At 35.5% G+C, this 26,258-nt stretch overlaps 2 protein-coding genes across 2 annotated transcripts; one reads left to right on the forward strand and one right to left on the reverse strand.

The window, feature by feature from the left end:
* Positions 1-2,897: 2,897 nt before the first annotated feature.
* agr2 (anterior gradient 2) lies at positions 2,898-5,628 on the forward strand. Its single transcript, XM_059350817.1, has 8 exons — positions 2,898-2,945; positions 3,262-3,389; positions 3,491-3,554; positions 3,842-3,894; positions 4,092-4,168; positions 4,666-4,729; positions 5,287-5,370; positions 5,456-5,628. Exons 2-8 carry the CDS (start codon positions 3,281-3,283, stop codon positions 5,503-5,505), a joined length of 501 nt encoding a protein of 166 aa, XP_059206800.1. The 5' UTR covers positions 2,898-2,945; positions 3,262-3,280; the 3' UTR covers positions 5,506-5,628.
* Positions 5,629-9,214: 3,586 nt separating this feature from the next.
* On the reverse strand, positions 9,215-19,593 carry tspan13b (tetraspanin 13b). Its single transcript, XM_059350816.1, has 6 exons — positions 19,385-19,593; positions 16,127-16,294; positions 14,378-14,458; positions 11,898-12,011; positions 11,592-11,702; positions 9,215-9,883 (listed from the first exon to the last, which is right to left on the reverse strand). The coding sequence occupies exons 1-6, from the start codon at positions 19,445-19,447 to the stop codon at positions 9,809-9,811; spliced, it is 612 nt and encodes a 203-aa protein (XP_059206799.1). The 5' UTR covers positions 19,448-19,593; the 3' UTR covers positions 9,215-9,808.
* Between the last annotated feature and the right edge of the window lie 6,665 nt (positions 19,594-26,258).

Raw genomic sequence — 26,258 nt, forward strand, 5'->3', positions numbered from 1 at the left:
CCCTACAGGGTGGAGACTCAACAAAGCTGCCATTGATAGCAGCCCCCAGCTTCAGGACACAGGAGACTGTTGCGATGCGTCAAGATAAATCTCAGGCAGAGCACACAGGACACCTTCACAATTCAATGTCTGCTAGATGCTCATAGTCATTTTAGACTATGCAAGTATTTAAAATGTGTCCTACTCATAGAATTCAGGTTTTAACATGTTGTCAGGTTATATGTACACTGTAAAACCTTTTACTGTAAAATTGCAGTAAATTACTGGCAGTAGTTTCGCCAGTAAGTTACTGCTGATTGCTGATTGGTATATGGAATTGTTTGTTTTATTGTTGATTTTATGTACAGCACTTTGGAGACGTTTGTGTTGTTTAAATGTGCTATACAAATAAAGGGGGATTGGATTGGATTGGATTGGATTGTAAAATGTACAGTACCTCTACTGTATTATAGAAATACAGGTCCGTTTACTGACAAACTGTCTCGTAACGAAGAAAAAAAATAGCGTGACATTTAAATGTTTAACTCTAAATTATGTTACACATTGTGATTATTTCAGCCGAGACAAAAAAAAGAAATAAAATAAAACTTTTCTTCTTCTCGAAAATAATGACTTTATTTTCCTGACATGCTCAGCTGAAAACAGTAAATTCCTGAAAAGAAAATATAATTTTGATCGTTGGAAAGCCTGAGCAATCATGATAACTCCCACAATGCATTGTCTTCACAGCAATATACTGTACAATCATAATACAGCAAGTTAGTGTTAGAATTTCAAGAAAACAAAAAGTATCAGCATCAAAATGTACTTAAAGTATCAAATGTAAAAGTATTTCTTATACAGAATGGCCACACTCAGAATGTTTTATATATTCCAAATATATTATTGGATTAGTATTATTATTGATGCATATATGAAAGCAGTGTTCAACTTTTCTCATAAAAAAGGCTAATCACTTTAAATTTTTTAAAAATTTTGATCCGTGTAGTAACTAAAGCTGTCAGCTAAATGTAGTGGAGTAAAAAGATCAATATTTGCCTCATAATGTAGTGCAGTAGAAGTATCAACTTACATAAATTGGAAACACTCAATAACCTCAAAATTGTACTTAAGTACAATACTTAAGTAAATGTACTTAGTTACTTTCCAGCACAGAAATGCTCCAATATGCCCTGGAGTTGACTATCCTGCTGGGTGCTGAAACAATCTAAGTTTGTTTCAGTTTAAACATTCTGATTGCATGCTTCAACTATTATTGCATTAACTGTTATACCTTACTTAATTGTCCACTACCACAGTATTTGCAGTAGAACTCAGATTGCTTTATATTTTCCAAATATATTGTTAGATAGATAGATAGATAGATAGATAGATAGATAGATAGATAGATAGGTTGGCAAGATGAAGGTAATTATACTGATGATATGATGGCAACAATGCTATAGTGACTAGACAGTATATAATAATAATAGTACAGTATGTAATATATAATATAATCTGTAATAATAAATAGTAACAATATAAAATAAAAATAAATAAAATAATTTATTACTTTATGTAAGCAGTATTTGAATTTCGCTAAGATAGGGCTTATTTTAACTACTTAATATACTGTTATGAGGTTCAATAAAAAAATGTCTAATCATGTTATGTTTGCAATGTGAAGTAGAAGTATAAAGTTACATACAATGGAAATACTCAAGTAAAGTACAACTACCTCAAAATTGTACTTAAGTATAGTACTTAGTTACTTTCCAACACTGTAAGTAGGTGATAATTGTTATATTATCATGCATTGTTCATCTTCTTGTCATGAGTGAATGAGTGTGTTGCACCCTTTGTGTCTTGAGCCAATCACATAGCGACCAGTCATCATCCAGCTTCTCACTGCTATGCTGACCTGTCCTTGGACCCGGGCCAAACATCCCGTCTCACCCATATCACAAATGAAGCTATGTAATATTAGGTTTCATTATTAATTATCCACCAGTGTCCATACGGAAACTACAGTTGGTTTAATATAACAGAATGCAAAACCAGTTAGAATTGTGTTTGCTCTTCTTTCAGGTGTGCAGAGAACTAAATCCATTGAAAAACAAGATTAGATTACACTAGATTAAGGTAATAGCTACTAAAGCAACATTTCAGAAAAGTGAAAAGAAGAAGACAAGGCAAAAAAGAAGCTTAAATGTAAGCCTATATGTACTGGACATTGGTGTAATGTAACAAAGTATAATTACTCAGGTACTGCACATAAGTACACTTTTGAGGTACTTTAACTTTACTTGAGTATTTCCACATTTGTAACTTTAAACTTCTACTTCACTACATTTTGAAGCAAATGTTGTACTTTTTACTCCACTACATTTATCTGACAGCTTTAGTTACTTTTCAGGTCGAGATTTAACATGAAAAACATGATCAATTTAAAGTGATAAAGCTGGTTTATAAATTAAACCACATAAAGTATATTGAGTAGTTAAAATGACAGCAGTAAAATGCTGCTTACATGAATGCACCAACAATAATAATTTAATAATATATTTAAAATATATAAAACAATCTGGGTGGGTTCATTCTGCATAATGAGTACTTTTACTTTTGATACTTTAAGTACATTTTGATGTTGATACTTTTGTACTTTTACTTCAGTAAGTTTTGAATGCAGGACTTTTACTTGTAGTGGAGTCATTTCACAGTACTTTTACTAAGGATCTAAATACTTCTTCCACCTCTGGTACAGGCGCTCTAGATACTCGATAATTGGAATTTACACACACGGGAGGGTGGACGGGGCGGATGTGTGTGTGTTTGTGTGTGTGTGTGTGTGTGGGATAGAGGGCGGAGCCTGCAGAGGAAGGGTGTTTAAATACGGGACAGGTGAGAGTGCAGGTACAGCAGATCCTGGAACTGCAGTCCACTTCGATTCTCACCTGACCAGCCAGGTAATTAACTCTTCTGGTATTTTTTTTTTTTAACTTCAGTCTGCTAAAACTGTATGAATACAGTCAAGGAATTTTCATTCTGTGATTATAAAAAAAGTCTGTGATTATATTTTTTTAAATAGTAATAACTTGAGTGTAAAAATTTCACCAAATAATTAAAAACCCTAGATTATTCTGGGTAGAAACTACCAGATGTAGCATTTTCTTTTCCTTCTCAAATGGAGGGGAACGGTTACGTTTCTTTCATTCCTGCCAAATGTGATGTCATGTTGAATCTGATCCTTCACTAATTCAACTTTAAATGTTTTTGTTTCAGTAAGCCTAACACTATCAGGATGATCAAAGCAGCGTTGTCCATATTCTTGGTTCTGGCAGCCATGTCTTCCGCCTTTGGGAAATACATCCCAAAATCTGGCAAGAGAGTCCCCCAGACCCTTTCCAGAGGTCTGTGAGCATCGTCTGCACCTCTAAGGCTGAATAACTGAGAATGAAGCATAAAATCACAAATACTATCATTTTCTTAAATGCTGTCCATGTCTGTTCAGGTTGGGGTGATCAGCTGATCTGGGCTCAGACCTACGAGGAGGGTCTCTACTGGTCCCGGTCAAGGTAAGCAGTAGTTGTAGCAGCAACATCAAAATGTTTCTGTGGCAATGGAAAATGATATATTCCATGATGTCTCCCATATGCTTTTATACTTTAATGTTTTTATGTTCTGTGTTTTGTATTTATTATGATTATTTGTTTGTTGTGTGACATTTTTAACTACTGAATGCAGAACAAATTGCCCCTCGGGGACAATAAAGATGTATCAAATCAAATCAAATGTTTCACTCTGAGGCCGATTGCAGATTGAAGTTAAATACTGAAGTTAATAAAGCTGATTTGTGTTTCAGAGGCAAGCCTCTGATGGTCCTCTTCCACCTTGAGAACTGCCCACACAGCCAGGGTAAGTCCCACTCCTGGCTTCTCTTATTTCAGTTATTAAGTTCCTCGTGCAGGAAAAATGTGTTCAGTTGAGTTAAGAGCCAAACCTGTTTGAAGAGCAAGCAGTCTTTGTTTGCTCATGTGTGATGTCACATCCTGGTGAAGTTCTGCGCCACACGCTGGACTGATTGTAGAATTAAAAACCTCTTTCTCTTGCAGCACTGAAAAAGGTTATCGCTGACGACTACAACATCCAGAAAATGCTTGATGAGGACTTTATCGTCCTCAATCTGATGGTAAGTTAAATTACTTTTTAGAAGAGACTATCTGGATAAACAAAGTGCATTAAAGTTTTAAAGTTTTAGCTATCTTAAAAAAATTATAGAACCTTTAATCATACCAACACTGCAAAAAACAAGATAAAAACACTAAATCTGAGGGAAATTATCTTAAAACAAGATACATTATCTAACATTTCAAGTTTTTTTTTATCTGGATAAGAAACAAATAATTTGCAGTGCTCTCTGCTTGGGCCACTTAATCACTGCTTGCAGCTTTAATTTATCTTGTTTTAAGAGTTCTTATTTTAAGTGTACAACATGCTTATTTCTAGATTTAACAATCTTAATTTAAGAAATCTTGTCATGTGAAATTATCTGTCCATGCAGCAAGACCCTTTTTTGCAGTGAATGTACAACTCTAAACAGAATATTAATTAATTTTACTGTATTATATTAAATCTCCATTCAGACATATATGTTTGATAATGTGTTCTTTCTTTTCTCACCTACAGTATGAGACCACGGACAAACATCTGTCTCCTGATGGAGAGTATGTTCCCAGAATCCTGTTTGTCGGTAAGAGCAAAACATTTCCTGAAGGCAGTTGGTACTTTGACGGACATTAGATACTAGTTTCCTGTTATAATAATGCCATGGTATTCACTATGTCAACACTACTACTATTCAATTTTGATCCTGGGGATCACAGTGTTACCTACCATTGTTGTGTGATAAGATAATGAGATAATTCAATAAATCTTTGATGTTGTTTGTAAGATGCTTTGACCAATTTTATCATCCAGCGGAGGAGAAATATTCAGATACTTTCCTTAACCCATTGAAGCCTGGAAAGCGGATACATCGTTTTGTAGTATTTGTATAAGCTCTCAAATACTTTTTGAATTTAATTTCTAAAAAAAAAATCTATTATTTAGTCGAAGCGTTGACACTTCTGTTGAATTTCCAGAAAAACTTCAGGTTTTAGGGGCTTATTTTAAAATCGCCCAGAGGTTTTACAGGCAGTTTTTACAGGCGTTTTAGGCTTCAATGGGTTAAATAAAGACAGTAGTACAAAAATATTACATTACAAGTGAAAGTCCAATGCTCATCCAATGCCAATAATGTCTTTACAGACCCCTCAATGACAGTGAGGGCCGACCTCAACGGTCCCTACTCGAACCGCCTGTACACCTATGAGACCGGTGACCTCAAACACTGTAAGTGCTGCAGAAAACACAGTTTGCTTGTGTCTGTTTGTGAAACACGGACCGTTTGAGCATAAATGTTTCCTTCCTCCCTCAGTGAAGCGCAACATGGAGACAGCTAAGAAGCTTCTGAAGACTGAGCTGTGAGCATGAGGACGACTTGTGCCCCTGATGACCCTGAGAGTAAAAAACATGCTTGTCAATACAGTTTACACATGGGAAACCTTAGCACTGGAAAGCTCTTTCTGTCCTTAAAATCATTTCCTGGTTATTATCTTTGTTTTTATTGCTGTACATCCAGATTGTCTTTGAATAAATATGGAAGTGTTCATACATTCATGATTCATACTCTGCCTTTTTATTTTCCAACAGATGAACAGTGAAGTAAAAAAAATATATTTGATGATATTTCTTCAATACAATGTAAAATCCAACGTGCTACTGCTCCTGGAGCTATCACTGTTGTTTCTACATACTTCTACTAGCCAGTGTTGGAAAAAACTTATTTTGACCCTTACAATTAAAATAAAGCAGCATACTAAGTCTAAATTAGCCCATCAATATTATTAATAGGTCATAATGAGTATTTACTTATATGATTTTTTCAGAATGTAGCGACAACCAAAGTGCCAATCAGAGGCTAGACACAGAAGAAGTATCTCAGGAAAGAGCTAGCCTAGCTAGGGAAACTAAAAACTAGACTGTAAGTTCGCAAAATTTAGTGATTAAGGCGCTGGGCCGTGGACTTTCGTAAGCAATGGCGCACATTTTAGATAACTAAAATGTTAAAACATTTTTTTAACCCTTAATAGGGCACTCATTGAAATACTTGCAAATTCCAAATTTCAACCCCAGAGAATATTGGAGGATATTACTTACAGCCAGAATGTGTAAAAAAAAACAAAAAACGACAATAATATTTTGAGAAAAAAGTTTACGAGATTAAAGTGGCAAATCAACGAGAAAAAAATGCCTAGATTTATGAGATTTAAAGTGGTGAATCTGGGAGAAAAAAAGTGGCTTTTTCCCTACTTTTTTCTCGTAAATCTGTGACTTTTTTCGCGCAGATTTGCCACTTTAAATCTCTTAAATCTGTGACTTTTCTTCTTGTAGATTTGCCACTTTAATCTAGTAAATTTGCAACTTTTTTCTCGAAATATTACCTGAAGTTACCAAATATAGTTCTTTGCCTGATAAAGGGTTAATGATGTATATATTAGAATGCTGTATATTTTTTGTCACAGCCACAGGGAGCTAACACAGGTTGCCTACCAATAGTCTATAGTAAAAAGTCTTATTGGGCCCAGGTATCATGTGACGTCAAGCCTGGCACTCACATGATAACACACAAGTAACTATGCCATCCACTGTTAATACAAAACATTGCTGCTTTGATATAAACACATTGATGAGTGCAGCTAAAATTACATTTCTAATTTTTCTGACTATAACAATAACATTAGTAAAATATGATTTCTCAGGCTGTACAGTGAGCTCACCACTCACTGCAGAAGGAGGTGCTCCAGAGAAAAGCAAGCGCCAGAAAGCTGACAGAGCATACTGAGAGCCCTCCCAGCACAGTGTGCTCAAATGCAATGCATTCTGGGAAGTATGCCAGTATAGCTAACAATAGGTTGTTTGTTCATCTGTTATACAATATGATCAGTTTAGTGAAGGAATGGATTGTCACAAGTTTCATCAACTCAAGACAATTCACAGCTCATGTTCTGGTTACAGTTATGTTTGGCATTTAGTTTTGATGGTTCAGTTTAGGCTGAGGGGCTTCGGACTACATTATGTCGTTGAAGGGTTCTCACAAAGACAGAAGTATAAGGAAGTGTGTGTGTGTGTGTGTGTGTGTGTGTGTGTGTTTGTGTGTGTGTTTGTGTGTAAATGAAAAGGACTGACTATGATATTTTTATTTAAATTTTTTTTTCAAAATGACTTTTGACAAAAGATAAGCATTATTCTGATTATACATATCAAATTATTAAGTTTGCAAGTATGGGGCACCACATGTAAAATATCATTCAGTTTGTTTTTTTGCTGAAGGAAATCAATTATTTAGCTCACTTTCTACACATTTAGCTAATTTACATACATTTAAGAAAGAACAATTCATATTACATTTAAGTTGAATATTAAATGTTATATCTATATGTAAACGCTAAATGTTAAATCTAAATTTAAATGTTAAATCTTAGTGAAAATGTTGAACCTAAATATTAAATATCAATGTAAATGTTAAATCTTAAATGTACATTTTAAATGTAAATGTTGAATCTAAATGTCTGACCAAATGTAAAGCTAAACATTTCTGTAGTCATTTCATTTTACTTAATATGTTTAATAAAATGTATTAAATATAAATGCGTCCTTGATTTTAAGGCAGATGTTTAAGTAACTTTAATATAAAAATGTTTGAGATAGAATCTACTTATTTTGACCACATTAAATATAATCTTTATGTGTATGTAATTCTAAATCAAAAGAATTTTGAATGAATCCAACACAATAGAATTGGTCCATTTTTAATTGACAGACACTTCCTGTTAAGTTGTTATTAACTCAACTTGTAACGTAGTTAGATTTAATTAATAATATTGCGTGCAATCTGTTGCCTCAATTTTATTGAGTAGCTATTGTTTATCTTTTTTACAGTGTACGCCCCCTGAACCAAGTACCACTGACTGCAGTGTGCAGTTGAGCATTGTGCTACATGTTAGACTTCCTAAATGGCACCACCTATTGACGAAAGCTGTGAAGCACATTTAGAAATAGCATCATTGCCTGCATATAAAAAAATAAGGAGCATGTTTACCTGCTATAAAGAAAGGAGCATATTTATCAGAATTAAATATATATACATATATATATATATATATATATATATATATACAGGAAATTCTAAATTAAAAAGACAGTTTGCAGAATCAAACCATTAAATTATAGCCATTTGGATTAAATGTTTAGGAATAAATGCTATATAAATTGTGTGTAAACAAAATTTATACAGATGTCTTGAAGGTTTATTTTTCTCTCTCTCTGTACTTCATCAGACACTGTGAAAATTACAATAAAGACATAGAAGTTTGAAAAACACATACAACTCCCACTCACTGTTAAGTCTCATTGTAATGTCCTAAGCACATAACATGTGACACACTCCCGACTCCAACTAACTTGTGGGACATGAGAGAGGACCTATTGTGCAAGCAAGACAGAAGGGCACCATGGCGCACTCACCCAAGGGAGATACACATGGCGTCATGACAAGGTGCTCATGACTCTGGCAAACACTCAGCAGAGATGCAAGAAACACCAACCACATGGGAGGAAAACATCCATCCAGTTTGTGAGGGAGAGATAAAAGCCACCAACCACAGCAACATCAAGGACCAGCCTACTGCAAACGGCCTGGTCTTGGGACATGAAGGTAGACCTAGGAGGAAGGCTTCACTTCCCCCCGGTTGTCCAGACAACCCTGAGGCATGATGTGGTGCTGTGGTCTGATGATGCAAAGAAAAGCATTCTCACTGAACTCACAGTCCCATGGGAAGAAGGGTGGGATGAAGCCCCCGAAAGAAAGAGAGCAAAATACCAGGAACTTTTGGCTGACTGCAGGGGAAAAGGATGGCTGTTTCCAGTCAAGATCAGCTTCTTCTCAATATTTTGCCTAAATAATAGGAATCTCATTAAACTGGTTGACTTGGATCTGAAACAAGTTGATATAATCTTTATGTGGACATACATATATATATATATATATATCCCTATTTAAAGAAAATTATAGACAACAATATTTTTTGTGCTGTGTTAAATTTGAACATTTTCTACACTTATAAAAAACAAATGCTTTTAGGGAGAAGAAAGAAAAGACATTTTATTGTGGTTAACAGTACAAAGGCTCAGACTGGGGTTTCATAGAATCATCATTGCAGCTCTCATAAAACTCATATTTGCAGAAGAGTCATGCAAATGGTCAAACCATTTTATACAGTCTATGGGTCAAACACACCACACATAACTAAGAGAAAAATACAAGAAAACAAGAAAAAACTGGTAGACTACTGACACACACACACACACGATTTTTCTTTCACACATGGTCAAAATAATGTAGTCAGAGCAATATATAGTAGCAGTTCCCATTATTGTGTTCAGTGGGGTCAACAAACAAAAGTGTTGATGGTTCACAATAGCCAGGCTGCATAAATAGTTAATACAGAATGATACAGCAGATTGCTGTAGTCACCATCAGTGTACTGACTGTACATGTTCCTGTTACAGAGCTGTCACACAAAACCACTTGTTTTCTGAACACACTTTCACTCTTGAAAAACCAAACACATCATATTGTAACAGCAGCAGATGGTAAACACAAAGGTCAGTCTAGTATTTATAGAGAAGGTCCATAGAGGTGTTGAGATGGGCTGAAACTGGTGCTGTCTCACAGGAAAGCACTGGGATTCGCTCTGGGGTCCTTCTGGTTCCTGTAGCGATATGTGAGCCACACTCCAAGAATCTGACAAAAGAACACCTGACAGTCAGATACTGAGAGTAAAACATCTGCATCAACTCACAATGAAGGTATTCTACCACAACCCATATTCCAAAAAAGTTCTGGGAACTGAAAGGCATCTGTATATGAAAGCAAATATCAAGAGTTTTTGCCTTTACTAGTTAACTAGCAAGTGATAGTGTGTAACTAGTTAACTAGTAAGGTGAAAACAACCCCAGCCAGTGTAACTAGCGGACATTTTGGCCTTTCCATTTTAATTCTAAACCTTTTTAGCCTCACTAGTTAACCAGGAAGGTCAAAATAGACCCACATGCAATTAACATGCAACTTACAACCACAATTTAACTAGTTGCAGTTCCTGTGGTGTTCCTGTGTTCATTGGTGCACAACATGTCAATAAAGGAGACAGGATAATAACAGAATCCAGATTGGTTGCTACTTTTAATACTGAGCTGGAGAACTAAGGAAGGAAAAGATCAAGGCATGGTTCTACCCAACGCCTCCTTTTAACTAGTGAACATGGTTTCTTTCATGTTTTCATAGTTGAAAAAAATTTGGTTAACCAGTCAAATGGTAAACTCAAACTCAAAAGATGTTTCAAGTAGTAAACATTTTGTCTTTCACTAGTTCAACTAGTGGAAGAAACTGATATTAACGATATGGAATAAATGCTCAAACACCTTTTCATATGACTGTAACTACTGCTACTACTTCTGCTACCAACACCTACTGCAGTGGCGGACTCTGTTTGAAGGGCAGGGGCGAAAAAATAAAAAGGACACATACTGCACAACATGGAGCCCCACCAGCATGCAAAAGGCTATGATGCATGACGTATGATGAAATAGTCCTCATCCTTGATTAGGATTAGCATTAAGTTAAAAGGAGATCCAGATCAAAGTAATTAATGATATGGTACTGAACCAAACCGAAAATTGGTAATTTTTTTTCACTTTGAGAGCTAAATGAGAGCAAAAACCTCATAACATTTTTCACAGTTGGGCGATACCGTATTATAGAATCTTTATTGATATCCTAATGTGACACTTTTGTAATCGCTGCAGATCATTCTTTTTCTCTATTGCAAGGACACTTTATTGTGTTTTCTAACTTGGCATCTAATTTCGCTTTTCTACTACGGGTACAGGCAAACTGTTAATCCACTTTTTGCTTTGTTGCAGATTTTAGTACCACTCGATGTAGCTGTCCGTTATATCGACGCCACATAAAAGCAACGCCTCTTTCACATTCCCCGTTCATCAGCTACCGAAGAGAGGCACCATGGCAGCAGAAGGCACTAGAAGGGCACTAAAAGAGCAGCAGAAGGGCACTCATTAAGGCACATTATCAATTTTTTTCGCACTAGAGGACACATCATCACAATTTATTATATGAAGGGGCACCGTAGAGGGCACTCAATCATTTTTGCACGTGTAAAGGGCAGCCAATAAGGCGCTTCCTCTTGTTTTCACCACTCTAGAGGCACTTTAGCGCGCTTTTTCAACAACGGAGGCATGAGGGGGGGCAAGTCCGCCACTGACCTACAGTTAGTGCTGCTGCTACCACTGGTAGTACTACTATTGCCATTATTATTGTAATTAAACTACTACTACTACTGCTAATAATAATAATGCTTAAAGTTTTATTAATTCTGTAGTTGAACTATGCTCAGCATCTAGCAACCAGCAGGGTTGCATTTGTGATGGCTCACTTCGGTGAAGCTGAAAAAGAGTCCGATCCCTCCTACAAAGTGAAGAACCTCTCCAGCATGCTCCTGGATCTTATCTGCACAGGGCAGACAGGAATGGTTGGGGAAACAAGCCTGCAGGAGACACAACATTCGGTTTAGAAAAATACAGTCCAAATGCTTCAGGCAGCATGGTTGGTAGAATTTATGATTTCAAATGAAATGTTACTGCTATTATTCAAACGACTGTGAGAATAAGGAACCATCATTCTATTTTAACATGCTGCAATGTTGCAGGGGACAGGAAACTTTGGATTCACCCAGACTCACAGCATCACAGGTGAGGTTTGGGTCCACCTGTTTGAAGCCACAGCAGTTAAGACTCTTCTCCACATCCCTCTGAGTGCTCTGAGAGTTATTCCATCCCACTTCCAGCAGCTGTTCCTGTAACATAAGCAATAGTAGAAACAGTAGAAACAGTAGTAGTAGTAAATTAGTGTTTCATTGTTCATTGTAGTTCATTCATCATATCATTTAATGGGTTTCCATGGATATGAGTATCCTGTTTATGTGTTTGAGCATGTAAAATCCTAATCCTGTTTATGAGACATACAAGTATGCAAGCTTGATATCTGTATTCTTGATTTTTCAACAAGGGAGAAGGCAACATGGTCTCACAGGAATCCGTGAAATAGCCACGGATTTGCTTCACTCAAAATCCGTGGAATAGCCACGGAATCATTCAAATTTCCGTGAAACTGACACGGATTTCGCTACAATGCAAGTTAATGACAGTCATATCCCGTGGCTATTCCAACATACAAAGTGATTATGTACATTCACTGAGTGAATATTTAGAAAATAAAACATATATTTCTCGCTAAAATGTGATCAAAACCCATTTTTATGCAGAAAGTCAAAATATTGATTTTTTCACTAAAAATGAGAGAACTGTCCACCGTGTTTTTTGTTCTGACCGCCAGGACCTTGAAAGTCACGTGACTTGGAACAAACCAATCGGAAAAAATATCCATGGAATAGCCAAGGGATATGACTGTCATTAACTTGCATTGTAGCGAAAATCCGTGTCAGTTTCACGGAAATTTGAGTGATTCCGTGGCTATTCCACGGATTTTGAGTTAAGCAAATCCGTGGCTATTTCACGGATTCCTGCGAGACCAGGTTCGAGAAGGAGTAGATGCGATTTAAATTATAATCAAGAAGTGATGCCAGACATGTCAGAAGTAGAATCTTTTCATAGAAGGCCTGAAAACATGTGTGGATGGGATCATGAATAAACGTGCAATACATTGCATATTGCATTTAGCGAACAAAAAGAATAGTTATGGTAATGCTTTTTGTCTCATCGTCCTTTTTTTGTGACCAGTCAAGTACTGTGTTTTATTTCTAGAGCTGTCTGCTTAACCAAGCTGCCTAACAAATACTTTAAATGATGTCATCATTTTATATTCAGTATACAGAAAGGCATTGCTCTCTGGGTCATTAGAGCTTTTTACACAGTGCCAAAATCACTTCCACTTCATTATTGACACCACAAACAGAAGCCAAGCAACTTCCTGGAGAGTGATGATATTCATCACTGCCAATAAGCTGTAATTCCCCGAGGATGCTGAGGTTTCTCTCTGTGTTTAACTATTCAAATTCATTTCTGACTGGTGCATCACTGTTCCCCTGAGACTGGAATTAAAAGGACAGGACAAATGTTCCCTTGGTAGATATTTAACAGCATCATGTTGAGATGTTTGATGATTCCAAGAATTAATTATGTACTAATTTACTGCTAAGTTTTGACATCACTCAGAGACTAAGCTGTCAACACAGGCAAACGCATGGTTGGAAAATATTGTATATACTATCTATCGCTAGCTTTTAGCTAATGTTTGCACAGTTTATATATGCTGTTTGAGGCAAATATACATTGACTGCTTAGAAATGAAACACCCCTTTATGGCTGCATTACACTGCTGCCTCTATAAGCTGCAGCTGTAGACGTACTGTATTTCTAATCCAATCCACTTCATTTATATAGCACAATTTTAGCAAACACAAGGTTTCCAAAGTGCTGCACAACAATAAATAGATAATACAGTACAAAGACATGAAGTAAACAATAGAACAGTAAAATACAAAAAAAGATAAGATAAATTAAAATAGAATAAAATAAAATAAAATAAATAAAATGTACTGCCCGCACAAAATAAAATATGCATTTATACAAATAAAAAAAAACATAAAATAATAAAATCAACACTCTACATTGTGATAAAAAAAGCCAACGAGAAGCAGAGAGCACTAAATAAATTATTCTGTAGTCATTTTCATTTTACTTAATATATTTGATAAAATGTATAAAATATAAATGCGTCCTTGATTTTGAGGCAGATGTTTAAGTAACTTTAATATAAAAATATTTGAGATAGAATCTACTTATTTTGATCACATTAAATATAATCTTTATGTGTATGTAATTCCAAATCAAGAGAATTTTGAATAAATCCAACACAATAGATTTAGTCCGTTTTTAATTGACAGGCACTTCCTGTTAAGTTGTTATTAACTCAACTTGTAACGTAGTTAGATGTAATAGATAAAATTGCATGCAATCTGTTGCCTAAATTTTATTGAGTAGATATTGTCGTCTTTTTTTACAGTGTAGGTTTTGAAGTTGGCGATTAGTTATCAGTGCTTAGTATGAACACAAAATCAAACAACCAAACAACTGGGAAATAGGATGGATTTTCCTTCTTAAAGCTGCTTTATTAGAGAAACTGAAGATTTTTTAATCTTACCTGTTGATTACTGTTGATGGCCAAACAGGCACTGGAAACAGAGAACTGCACAATAAACACCATGAACAGGACGATCATGTACTGAGCTTCAGTGTCAAGGAGAAACAATAAATATGCAGCACAAATCCTGCTCACTAGAGTTACAAAACCACTGCATTTAAAGTCCATGCTTCACTTAAGTAGAGTAGTTTGTAGGGCTGGAAATAGAGCTGTATGCACTGTTTCTTTGTGAAACTCGATGCGTCTCTGGTTCTTATTGCATGCATACATGAATGCAAATTAATTTCACCCAAACCAGAACACTGAGGTAAAGAGAATAGACTGTAGGATTAAAAGCAGCTTTGGGTCATAAACATGACAAGTCAAGGATCCATATAATATATTATCTATGGTGTTCATGTACATTTTCTACACTTTGTTACTGAAAATCACTTTAAAATGTCCAAATATGCTTCACAATCAGCAAACAGATGTCAAACTCTAAATGTGTCTTCAAAATTCAGAGTAAATAGTGAACTCGAATGTAGAAAGATTAAAATACTCTGGGAGGAGGTAAGAGCTATAGTCGAGAAGATTATTTCAAAACAAATTTTACTGGACCCTAAAATATTTTTGTTTGGCTTATACCCAGAGAAACATAACTATAGTAGGAGTGAGTGGACATTTATAGAGCTAAGCTTGCTTTATTATCACTTTATCTGGATCCTCGGTGCCTTGCCATGTCTCTACACTGTCAATCAATATGTGCTGTGTGTGAGTCTGAGTGTGTGTTTGTGTGCGTGCATGACTAAATGTGTGTGTGTGCATGTTTGTGTATGTATACTTACAGATGTGTATGTGGGGGATGGAGGGGTGGGTTTTGTAATTTTTATTGTCTGTTTTTATTCTTATTTTTTGTAAAGCACTTTGTGTTGCATTTTTATGTATGAAAAGCACTATATAAATAAAGTTTGATTTGATTTGATTTGATTTATGCTAAGAAAAGGCTGCACATCCATGATGCAAATCTCCTATTCCACCACATCCCAAAGGTGCTTTATTGGGTGAGATGTGGTGACTGTGGAAGTTTTAAGATGATTAGATGTTAACCTGCTGGGAGTAGACAACAGAAGATGGTGCACTGTGGTCATAAATAGATGGACATGATCAGCAACAATACTCAGGTAGTATCCAGTGAGTGTATATTGGCTAACAATGAATAATAGTTTGGACATAACAGTTTTGGAAATAAATCTTTTTCTCAACCTCATGCTCATGTGTTTAGCACAGAGCTGGAGTCAGGATGTGCTCAGAGTGGTATAGCATGAAGGCTAAAACTGCTAGCCTGGTTCAGAAGTATTTTGTTTGATCCATATATGAACAGAAACTCAGCAGAAACCACAATTTCTTTGTAAGATGGAATCATGTGGTGCAGGCTACTGTTTCCCTCTGCTTCCAGTTTTTATGCTAAGCTAAGCTAAGCTAACCACATCCCCACCTTAGCTCTATAATAATCACGCAGCATAATTCCCACCCCACACTTGAAAAGAAACTACATGTTGAACTATTCTTTTAAGGGGCTTGTAACTATGACAACAGCTCCACAAACATTTAAAGTCAGCTTTACAGTAATGAAAACTCCTCGATTGTGCCAAATCATCAACAATCAGGTGAAGCTGACGTAGTTATTCAGAGAAAAGATGCCCTGTTTATTTATAGATGTACAACAAGAGTGACTTATAGCAGCCATAGCATGAGCATGGAGGATACGAAGAAGAGCAGAACCTGGTGATGCTTCATGGCCCCGATGAGGCCTGCCAGGGCCACAAAGAAGAGGAAGACGCCCACACCAATGATGCCTCCAACCACCTGGAAACTGGAGACCAGACCAAACCACTTCCCCCATGCTGCGATGCCGATCATCAGCAGGCTCACCATCTGCAGGACACACGCACAGAAGTGTGAATGCTACTGTCATGATATGCTTTGTGAAATATGCAATCGATACAATATTTTTTTTTTCTTAATTTCAAAATCATTATTAGCTTCAGGCAGCTCAGTTTATAATAAAATTAACTTGTAAGGATGAAAGCCTATCCAGAAGACAAAGATCTGGATGAGCTTCATATCATGCATGAACTTTGTCCTGGGTTCAAAAGCTGAATTAGGTAAGAAAGCTTTTAGTTACGCCGCCCCTTTATCATGGAACAATCTGCAAAAAGAATTGAAATTGTCTGAGTTGATCACAATCGGTGAATTTAAATCGAATATAAAGAATAAAGAAATAATTTCCCTTAGTCAGTGTGACTGCTCCATATAAGTCTCTACTGAGGCTCCTTTAGTGTTGTTGTGATGGCTGTATTTGTATTTAACTGTTTATGTTAACTGTGCTTAAATGTTGTAATTTGTCACTATTTATGCTTCTTTCTTGGCCAGGTCTCTCTTGGAAAAGAGATTTTTTAAATCTCAACGAGACTTTTACCTGGTTAAATAAAGGATATATATTTAGTGTGATGTCTTATAATGTGCGTGTGTGTGTGTGTGTGTGTGTGTGTGAGAGCCAGAGTAAGCGAGGCACACACAGAAAGAAGCTTTCACCTGCAGCTGTGACTGTGTTATATCATACTTAATATGATTACATTACTTCTGCATTCATTTATAACAATGCAAACTTATGGATTAAAAAACTGGGTAACGCTTTATATTAAGGTCCTTGTAATAACCATTAATTAACAAGTAATAAGACCCTTGTAAGTCCTTACAAGACGCTTATTAACATTATTGTGTCTTTATAAGCTTATATAAGTGTTAATAATGGCATTACAAACACCCATGACCCACCCATTATGTCTTTGCCATGCCTTTATTAATCTTATTTTGTTTGCTTATTGATATTAAAATATACTTTATTGCTCATCTATTATAAGTTAACTATAAGTTAACTATGCTTTTTGCAACTACCGGATCTAAAGCGAGAACAATGACTTATTACTTGTTAATTAATGGTTATTAAGGACCTTATTATAAAGCGTACCAAAAACTTTGTATACAAAATCCTTATCTGCAAAGTAACTAGCAACTATAGGTGTAAGCTAAATGTAGTTGAGGTCTACAGCAAGAGGGTCGCTCTTCTGTGTGGAGTTTGCATGTTCTCCCCATGTCAGCGTGGGTTCTCACCGGGTCCTCTGGTTTCCTCCCACAGTCCAAAAAAAAACATGCTGGTAGGTGTGAATGAGAGAGTGATTGTCTGTCTCTATGTGTCAGCCCAGCTGGGATCAGCTCCAGCCCCCTGCGACCCGAGTGCAGATAAGCGGTTAGGGATAATGAATGAGTGAACAAATGGAGTTGAACAGAAATATTGCGATATTTTTCATGGCAATATAATATCGATTCATGTCTGCCAAGTACCGATATTAAGGAGATTCGATGGCGGGCCGTAGCACGCTCACTTTTAGATATATCCTGGAGTATCATATGAAACTAGAAGATTTAAGGAAGCTATAAGCAGCATGTGCTGCAGGATATTGTGTCGGGAAGTTGTTGAAATAAAGCTGCAAAGTTAGGCTTTTTTTATGTTTAATTTAAAAAAAATCAGAGCAGTGAAGCTTAAAGTCGAGGAAAGTTTGAGAAAATGCTGCAGTTGTTGTCGTCCATACATGTTTGATATCAGTTTAGTTCAGTTTGACTGAATACTTTGTTGGTCAGTTTGTGGGTTTGACTCTCATTGTGGAGAAATAAAAAGACTGAAGTGAGATGAATAGACTGAGAATATTCTCGGTTGAATCGCAATATATTGTATCACAATACTCACCATATAGCAAAATGCTTAAAATCGCAATAATATTGTATCGTGCCTCAAGTATCGGGATAAAACCTCTAAGATGTAGGGTAAACAAGCTTAAAATGGAAATACTCAAGTAGGGTATAAGTAGCTTAAAATATAAAATGTAAATGTATTTCCATTTTATGTAACTTATATACTTCTTCGCCACTACATTTTGAGGCATATATTGTACTTTTTACTCCACTACATTTATCTGACAGCTTTAGTTACTTTTCAGGTCGAGATTTAACATGAAACACAACATCACTGTTGAACCTGGTTCATCACATGTAGAAGAATTTTGAGGTAAAGTTAAATAGTATGCCACATAAATTAGTTTATAACTCGCTGTAGTTTTGTTTGCTTTGCAAGCATTGTGTTAAATTCCCAGTAACCTTTATTAAGTCCGGTGGTGAAATGTCACCAAGTACATTTACTCTAGTATTGTAGTTAAGTACAATATTGAAATACTTGTACTTTATACAAAGCTAAGCTGTATCACAGTACTATTTCTCTGAAACAAAGCAAAACTGAAATGAAAAACTTTGTCACAAGATTAAACAGACATCAAAGAGTTCATTTTTAGTTATAACTCAATTTTGACCAAAAATGTAGTTACTGCAGTTAGGCTTTTTTAGGACAGTATGCACTCAATACTTGGTTGGGGCTATTTGACTTCTACTGGAAATGGACTTTTCATCATATTCTAATGTATTGAGATGCACCTGTAGTAGCTCTTTGAAATGATCTTTGTACTATGACCGTGTTGGAACCTGTAGGGGTCGCGCGCACATGCATGCACGCGCGCGCACGCACGCGCACACACACACACACACACACACACACACACACACACACACACACACACACACCTTGAGTTCAAGTTGAGAAAACAGCAATGATAAGAGCTATCAGAGGCTGGAGCAGAGACATGTTGTCCTCTGTAACAGAAATAAATAACATTTAAACTCTTAAAGCCAGGACGGTTAAATATATGAAGGAAGCCGGCTTATTTCTCGTCGGGTGGATGTTATGAATACAGTGATCACCTGATCCTTGTCCCACAGTGAATAATTGATAATTAACCTCATTACTGCGCTACGTTTCCTGCACTGTAGCCTATTTTCAGGATGGATGAAACAATGTCTGTGGATAAAAGTGCCAGTATAATAAACCATATGGTACATTGTGCTGAGGATACTCACAACATAGAGGATGTTGAGCGCACACAGGGAGTGTTTAGAGCAGGTGAATCCAGTGCAACCCATCTCGGTCCAAAAAGAAATATAATAATTCCTTGGAAAATGTGTTTAAATAATATTTCAGACTAACAAAACCCTTCAGGAATAAATATTCAGTCAGCGGCAGGTCTAACCTGGGAAGAACACAGCTCCAAGCGTCAAAACCAAATAACAAGACCGGAGTATACAGGAAGTTCAAGATCGAGCTTTCAAAATAAGTGCATGTCGTTTGACGTAAAGGTGCCAGTTTCTATATTAGCTTGACTTTAAGTAGGCTAACATGGCAGAGTGGACAACTATTTAGCACACATTGTCATGAACCTGAGGCCAAGTACTAAGTATTTAGGGGGGAAATTGAGGTGGGTTTAGCAACCTTCAGTTAAAGACTTGTATACATAGTATATTTTTGTTACAAGTGGTATATTTTGTTGTTACTTTTAATGTAAGTCTTCTGCTTCAGTTAAATTCCACATCCTGACCTCCTGATTGTGTAACAGCCGGTTCAAACCAGAAATAATGTGCTATACAATTCTGGGATTTGTCAGATATTAGAGGGCGTTTGGGAGCATAATATAAACAGTATGAGTTCCTTTTAAGGTTAAAAGTAGACCTAGCAGCGTGCATGGAAAACGTGCATACATCGAGTTGTGGGCAATTACAATTGTGGTTTACAGAATGTTTAAATACGCCCCAACACAGAGAGAAAAACGGAAAGAATTCAGCGCTTTATTGATGACGGGACACCTCTTTTTTCAGCAGCCCTTAAGATTGACAAAGTGTTCTCCCCGCTGTACCGAGGCAGTGTAATTTGAGGTTTGATAATAAAGAAAACGAAAAGGAACATCAACATGCTCTTTGATTCATTTTTAATCTTATTCCACTATTATGCTATTCAGTATATATTTAGTTTTGACTACTTTTAGGTAAAAAACAACAAAACAACAACAACAACAACAACGAAAAGTTAATAAATATGTAAAGAAAAAAGTCAGTATTTAGTTTTATTTTTTCCCCACCAATGTTGTATTAATGGCTGTATAGAGAAGGTTTTGAAAAAGCATTTTGAGGTTCAGTGATGGAGACAGGGTGTGGGATAAGCACATCCAAAAATCTTCCACCAGGTGCTGGTTTAAAAAAACAAAGGTCAGAATCAGACAAACTCTATTTAAAGCTCCCAGCAGTTGTAATTCTGTAATTCTGCTGCAACATTTCAATCGAACAAAGATCTTCTTCAGACAAGTAGTCGTCACAGAGCATGACTCCAAAGAAAGGGAATCAGAAACTTCAAAATCAATATCATATATGCATATATTAAATACAACACATCAACAGTTGATTCAAATGTATTAAGTGCATCACAATCAGTAAAAACAATTAATATGTATAATTAAAAGTAAAAAGTCTATGCCAACATCACCAACTGTTTTACAAATATAATCCACTCCACTCAGCTGATGATGCATTTTTTATGTGCAGTAGTTTTTTTTCCTTTAATCAACTATAATAACAATGTAAAATTACTTTGGTTGGTTTTGGTTTTATAAATCCATTTCACGGTAAAAAGTGCCTCTTTATGCTTTCACTGCATTTTTTTAATGACAACGTAAACATTGTTATCACATGGACTTAAGACAGTATTTTCTTGGAATGTCACATTAACAAGAAAACAAATAACTTATTTCAAGTGCCTTGTCATAGAAAGAAATTCGGTAACGCTTTATAATAAGGTCCTTAATAACCATTAATTAACAAGTAATAAGGCATTGTTCTTGCTTTAGATCCGTTAGTTGCAAAAAGCATAGTTAACTTATAGTTAACTTATAATAGATGAGCAATAAAGTATATTTTAATATCAATAAGCAAACAAAATAAGATTAATAAAGGCATGGCAAAGACATAATGGGTGGGTCATGGTTGTTTGGAATGCCATTATTAACACTTATATAAGCTTATAAACACACAATAATGTTAATAAGCATCTTGTAAGGACTTACAAGGGCCTTATTACTTGTTAATTAATGGTTATTACAAGGACCTTAATATAAAGCGTTACCAGAAATTCTTTAAATCCAAATATCTAGAGAAACTTGGAGCAGCTTGTTTTCCTCGTGGTGGCTCAGTATCAGACTAACAATGGCTATTGTTACTACTGAGGTGCTTGTGTGAGAATGTCAATCACGTTATCTCAATATTTTAAGCCAAAATGCTTACATAATACCATCTTCAGGTAAATTTATATCTGTCTGTTAAGTGTTTGAGGATTTCATGTGACCTGAAAGTGCATGTTCTTATTTTGAAGTCAAAGTAAGGTTTCAGTGTGGTCACCTATTTAACTTGACAACTGTTCGACATATGACTCAGTGAGGGACGGGCTCCAGAGCATCCAGCCCACTGATTGGCTACTGCTTTTCCCTCTGCAAATCTTCCAGAAAGAATCTGGAGAAGTGGGATTCTCATTAAAGGCATTTCATGCTAAACGTGCACGGAAGTACCTTATCAAAACTTTTGGTCAGAAAAAAATCTAGTTTTATAATGTCACAAAACACAAAAGCACTTGTAGGACAACCAGAGTTTCTGAGGATTTTCTCTAACACACACTAAGTACAGGCTGGCTAACCTAGGTCAACATAAATATATATATTTGTGATAACCCTGACTCTTTCCAAGGTGACATTTTTGTTTTTAAGCAATGTGTCATTCATAAAAATGTTTATTTATTTTCATCTACATACTGTATACTAATCTATTATATATAGTTCAATTTAACCTGTTCTGATGTCCCGCCGGAATGAAACGCTGATTTTAGTATACTGAAGATAGTGATATCATATGAAACTAGAAGATCTAATGAATCTATAGAGCCCAAATGTTAGGCTACCATGTCGGGAAGTTGTTGAAAAAAACTCTGCAAAGTCTATTTTGGCGATTTTCAAAGCGGCCATGTGACCTCTGACCAGTGGCGGTTCTACACAGGGGCCTACAGGGGCCACTGCCCCTGTGAAGAAGCCCTTGGCCCCTGCTGTGGCCCCTGTGTAAAATTAATAATAAAATGATAAATTTATAACGATGAACGACGGAACAATTCTTACCTATATTTTGTTCAAACAATATGTCATTGTACACAAAAGGAACCCAGAATGTGAACATTGTATAATAGTTTAATTGTGCAATAAAAGCTAAATATAAAGATCATTGTCACTGTACTGCACTTTCAAAATAAAAAAAGTTATTGTGCAAAAAAAAGAGAAATGTCATTGTCATACAAAGATAACTGTTAACCCTTTGATGCACAACATGGGTCTAAAGTGACCCGACGGAATTAATTTATTGCAAAGATATAGAAAATAAAAACTCAATCATTCAGTATTCCAGGTTTTCCTCAATCAACTTGTTTTTGATCATCATACATCCTAATTTTTTCATTTCTTACTTTCTGAATAAAAACCCTTTTTGTATCATTACGCTTCTAATACACAACATGGGTCAAAAATGTCATTATGGGGTATTGTGTGTATAATTTTAAGGAAAAATGAATTGAATGAATTTTGGAATAAGGCTGTAACATAAAATGTGGAAAAAGTGAAGCGCTGTGAATACCTTCCAGATACACTGTTTGTGTGACAAATTTATACATTAACATGTTAAATATATTAAATATATGAGTGTTTGGCCTCTCTTACTGCTAAAGTAACTATTTGAAACAAATTACTATTATTATAGTATTAGGTCATTTCATTTTAAATCAAATTGGGATGAATGAGTCATTTTTGACCCATGTGTGTAAACTTGATGTAATAATACAAAATCTATTTTCTTCATAAAGTATGAAAGGAAAAATGGATAGAATGATCGGTTTTAATAAAAAAAAAAAAGATATTCAAAGAATACTTGGACTATTCAATCATAAAATAAACTGATTTAAAAAGATAGAGCAAAGAAACACACAGCAGCATTAAATAACATGGGAAATTAATGCGGGTCATTTTTGACCCATGTTGTGTATCAAAGGGTTAATGTTGGTTAGTCTCATTGCTTCAATCAATGTAGTTCTTCCAAATATGAGACTTTTAGCTAAAATAAAGGTTTTGAATGCTTAAATATCATTTTTGACGATTTTTAATGTGCCCCTCTGACTAAACACTGGCCCCTCCTTGGCCCCCACAGTAGAATTGGCCTAGAACCGCCACTGCCTCTGACGTCATGCTATGTGAATGAAAATAGGCTCTCTGTTCCCACAAGTCTCCTTTTTATATACATGCTGATAACATGCAGTTTAAGGCAAAAACCACATAGTTTTTCTCATGCAGTAAAAATTTGCCATTTCCGCCTACTGTATTTGAATATTTGTGCAGACTGAGGTCCCTAAACAGGCTTTGAATGACATAAACTGGGTATCACTGTAAAGCTGAGACTCTTGTGGATTCAATGAGTCCAGTTCTCTTCATGTGGGATGATGTTAGTCATCAGTAGTAGCCAGTTCATTGCAGTGAGGGCATTTCTTGAGTCTCAGTGTATAAAATGAGCTGCTGTGACCTCTAGGATAATCACAGCCTCATGAAACTTTACAACCACAAACTAGAGACCTAGAGCATTCAGGGGATGTGCAGCCTTTTCTAGGTATATTGACAATAAGAGGGTTTCTCTTTCTCTTGGCTGAAGGGCCTAACCAGCTGCTGAACAGATCAAAGGAACTAGCCGTCCTCCTCCTCTGACTCTGTGGGCAAAAAGAAGAGAAAGCATGACACGACTTCTCCATCTGCTGGTCTTACTGAGAATTACAACTCTTTTTGGTAAATGGCTGATTCTCAAAGAACAGGTGCATCTCAATCATATCTCAATACATTATAATATGATGGAAAAGTAGCGGAAAAACATTTCCAGTAGTTCAAGTCAAACAGCCCCAACCAAGTATTGAGTCATATAAATGGACATACTTTCCAACGTTTCTATATTAAACATACTTTTAAAAATTGCTCTTTTGTAATACATTTTTTTTGAGACACCGAATTTTATTCCATTAAATGTAAGCCATAATCATAATAATTAGAAGAAATTAAATATATTAAGACATGGAATATTTAATTCTGTGTGTAATGGATCTATATAATGTGTTATTTACACTTTTTGAATTGGATTACTGACATAAACTTTTCTATCATATTCTAATTTATTGAGATGCACATGTAAGAGCCTTCAGTTGTTTAAACCAACATAATTTTGTCATAAATTTGAGTTGTCTTATGAGTTACTTAGTTACTTGGTACTTATCTTCTACTGTGTTGCAAGAGAATCAAGATCATTTAGAGGGTCACTACATATTAACTCATAAGTGCCAAACTTAAAGGGAACATATTCCCTTTTACTGAACCTTTGCCATTCGAGTGTTTTTGAAATTGATAATTGAAGGCTATTTGCCGTTTGGTATTCAGGTTTCTAATCACTTTAAGTGTCACTGTAAGTGTATAATACATTGTGTTTATTGATAAGGTGACAATTTGAAGTTGAATTAATTAGTTTTCTGCACATTTTCATTTTTTAAGTGCATTTTGAGATCAAGATTCATTTGATGCTGATTATACTTATACTGATATTGAAAATCAGAACATTTGATTTGGTTTAATCTTAAAGTAGTTGCATTCAAGTTATATTTACATTTAAGTAGGTGATAAAAGTTAAGGCAGGATATATAATAGATCATATAAGGTAATGTTAATCGAGGCATCATATATTATATCATAAATTGAGGTTTCATATATGGCATTTGATATATATAAAACTTAACCTCAAATGGGTGGTACTGAAGTCGAACCAGAAGGACTGCAGCGTTCTAAAAGAAGTCAAAGAACCAGAAGAAGAATTGCAATGTGCAAAAATAAAAGTGCTGCATCAGAGGTTCAATAATAGCAAATTATATAAGCTAAATATGCAAAGCAGTCAATATCAAAAACAACAGAGCTCTTGTCTGAGGATCTACTTTGGCTAATAATAAACTGTGGATAACAAAGGACATCAAGGCCATATTAATGCTAAGAAGGCTTTCAGAGACGGTAATAGGGAGGAGGTGAGGTAAGTATGGGGGGAAATGAAAACTAAAATCCAACTCCAGCAGAACCTAAGGTTTTACTTTGTTTAGTTCTTTGTTTTAGTGGTAATTTGTCTTGTCTGTTTTTTGTTTTTTAATCTAAGAATGTGGGCATGTAAACTCTCATAAATGTATGTGTCATGTTAATTCTAAAAACGCAATAAATATAATTTTCAACAAAAAAAAAAGAACCTAAGGGAGGTTTAGAGTGGCATGAGGACCATGGGACCAACACTGGCTTTCTCCAGACTGGCAACAAAGGATTTTATTATTTCTGTCCAACGTGTTACTATTTAGCGTAGTGTGACAGCCCTTACATATTCTCAGTAATATATCAGGTCACATGCATTATTTGAATATCTATTATTTATTATATCTATCTATAAAGCAAGAAGCATCTATGTGTGTGTGTGTCTAGGGCAGTAGTTCTCAACCTTTTTGAGTCACGACCCCCAATTTAACATGCATGTTAAAGAATCTCACACGCACAGTTCAGATCATACAAACTCAGTTGATAGGACGAATTTTGGACAAATAATGAAGCAGACAACAACTAAAACATCTCTCTGACCAAAATGACCAAAAACTTACATAAAATTAAGCAAAAAAGGACTCAAATTAACCACAAAATGAGAAAAAATGACCACAAAAAGACACAAATTGACCAAAAAAAGACACAAAATGACCAAAAAAAGACATACAATTACCAAAAAAAGACACAAAATGACCAAAAAAGACACAAAATAACTAAAAATA

The sequence above is a fragment of the Centropristis striata genome, chromosome 14 (assembly GCF_030273125.1).
Source record: "Centropristis striata isolate RG_2023a ecotype Rhode Island chromosome 14, C.striata_1.0, whole genome shotgun sequence".
In the NCBI taxonomy this organism is placed as follows: Eukaryota; Metazoa; Chordata; class Actinopteri; order Perciformes; family Serranidae; genus Centropristis; species Centropristis striata.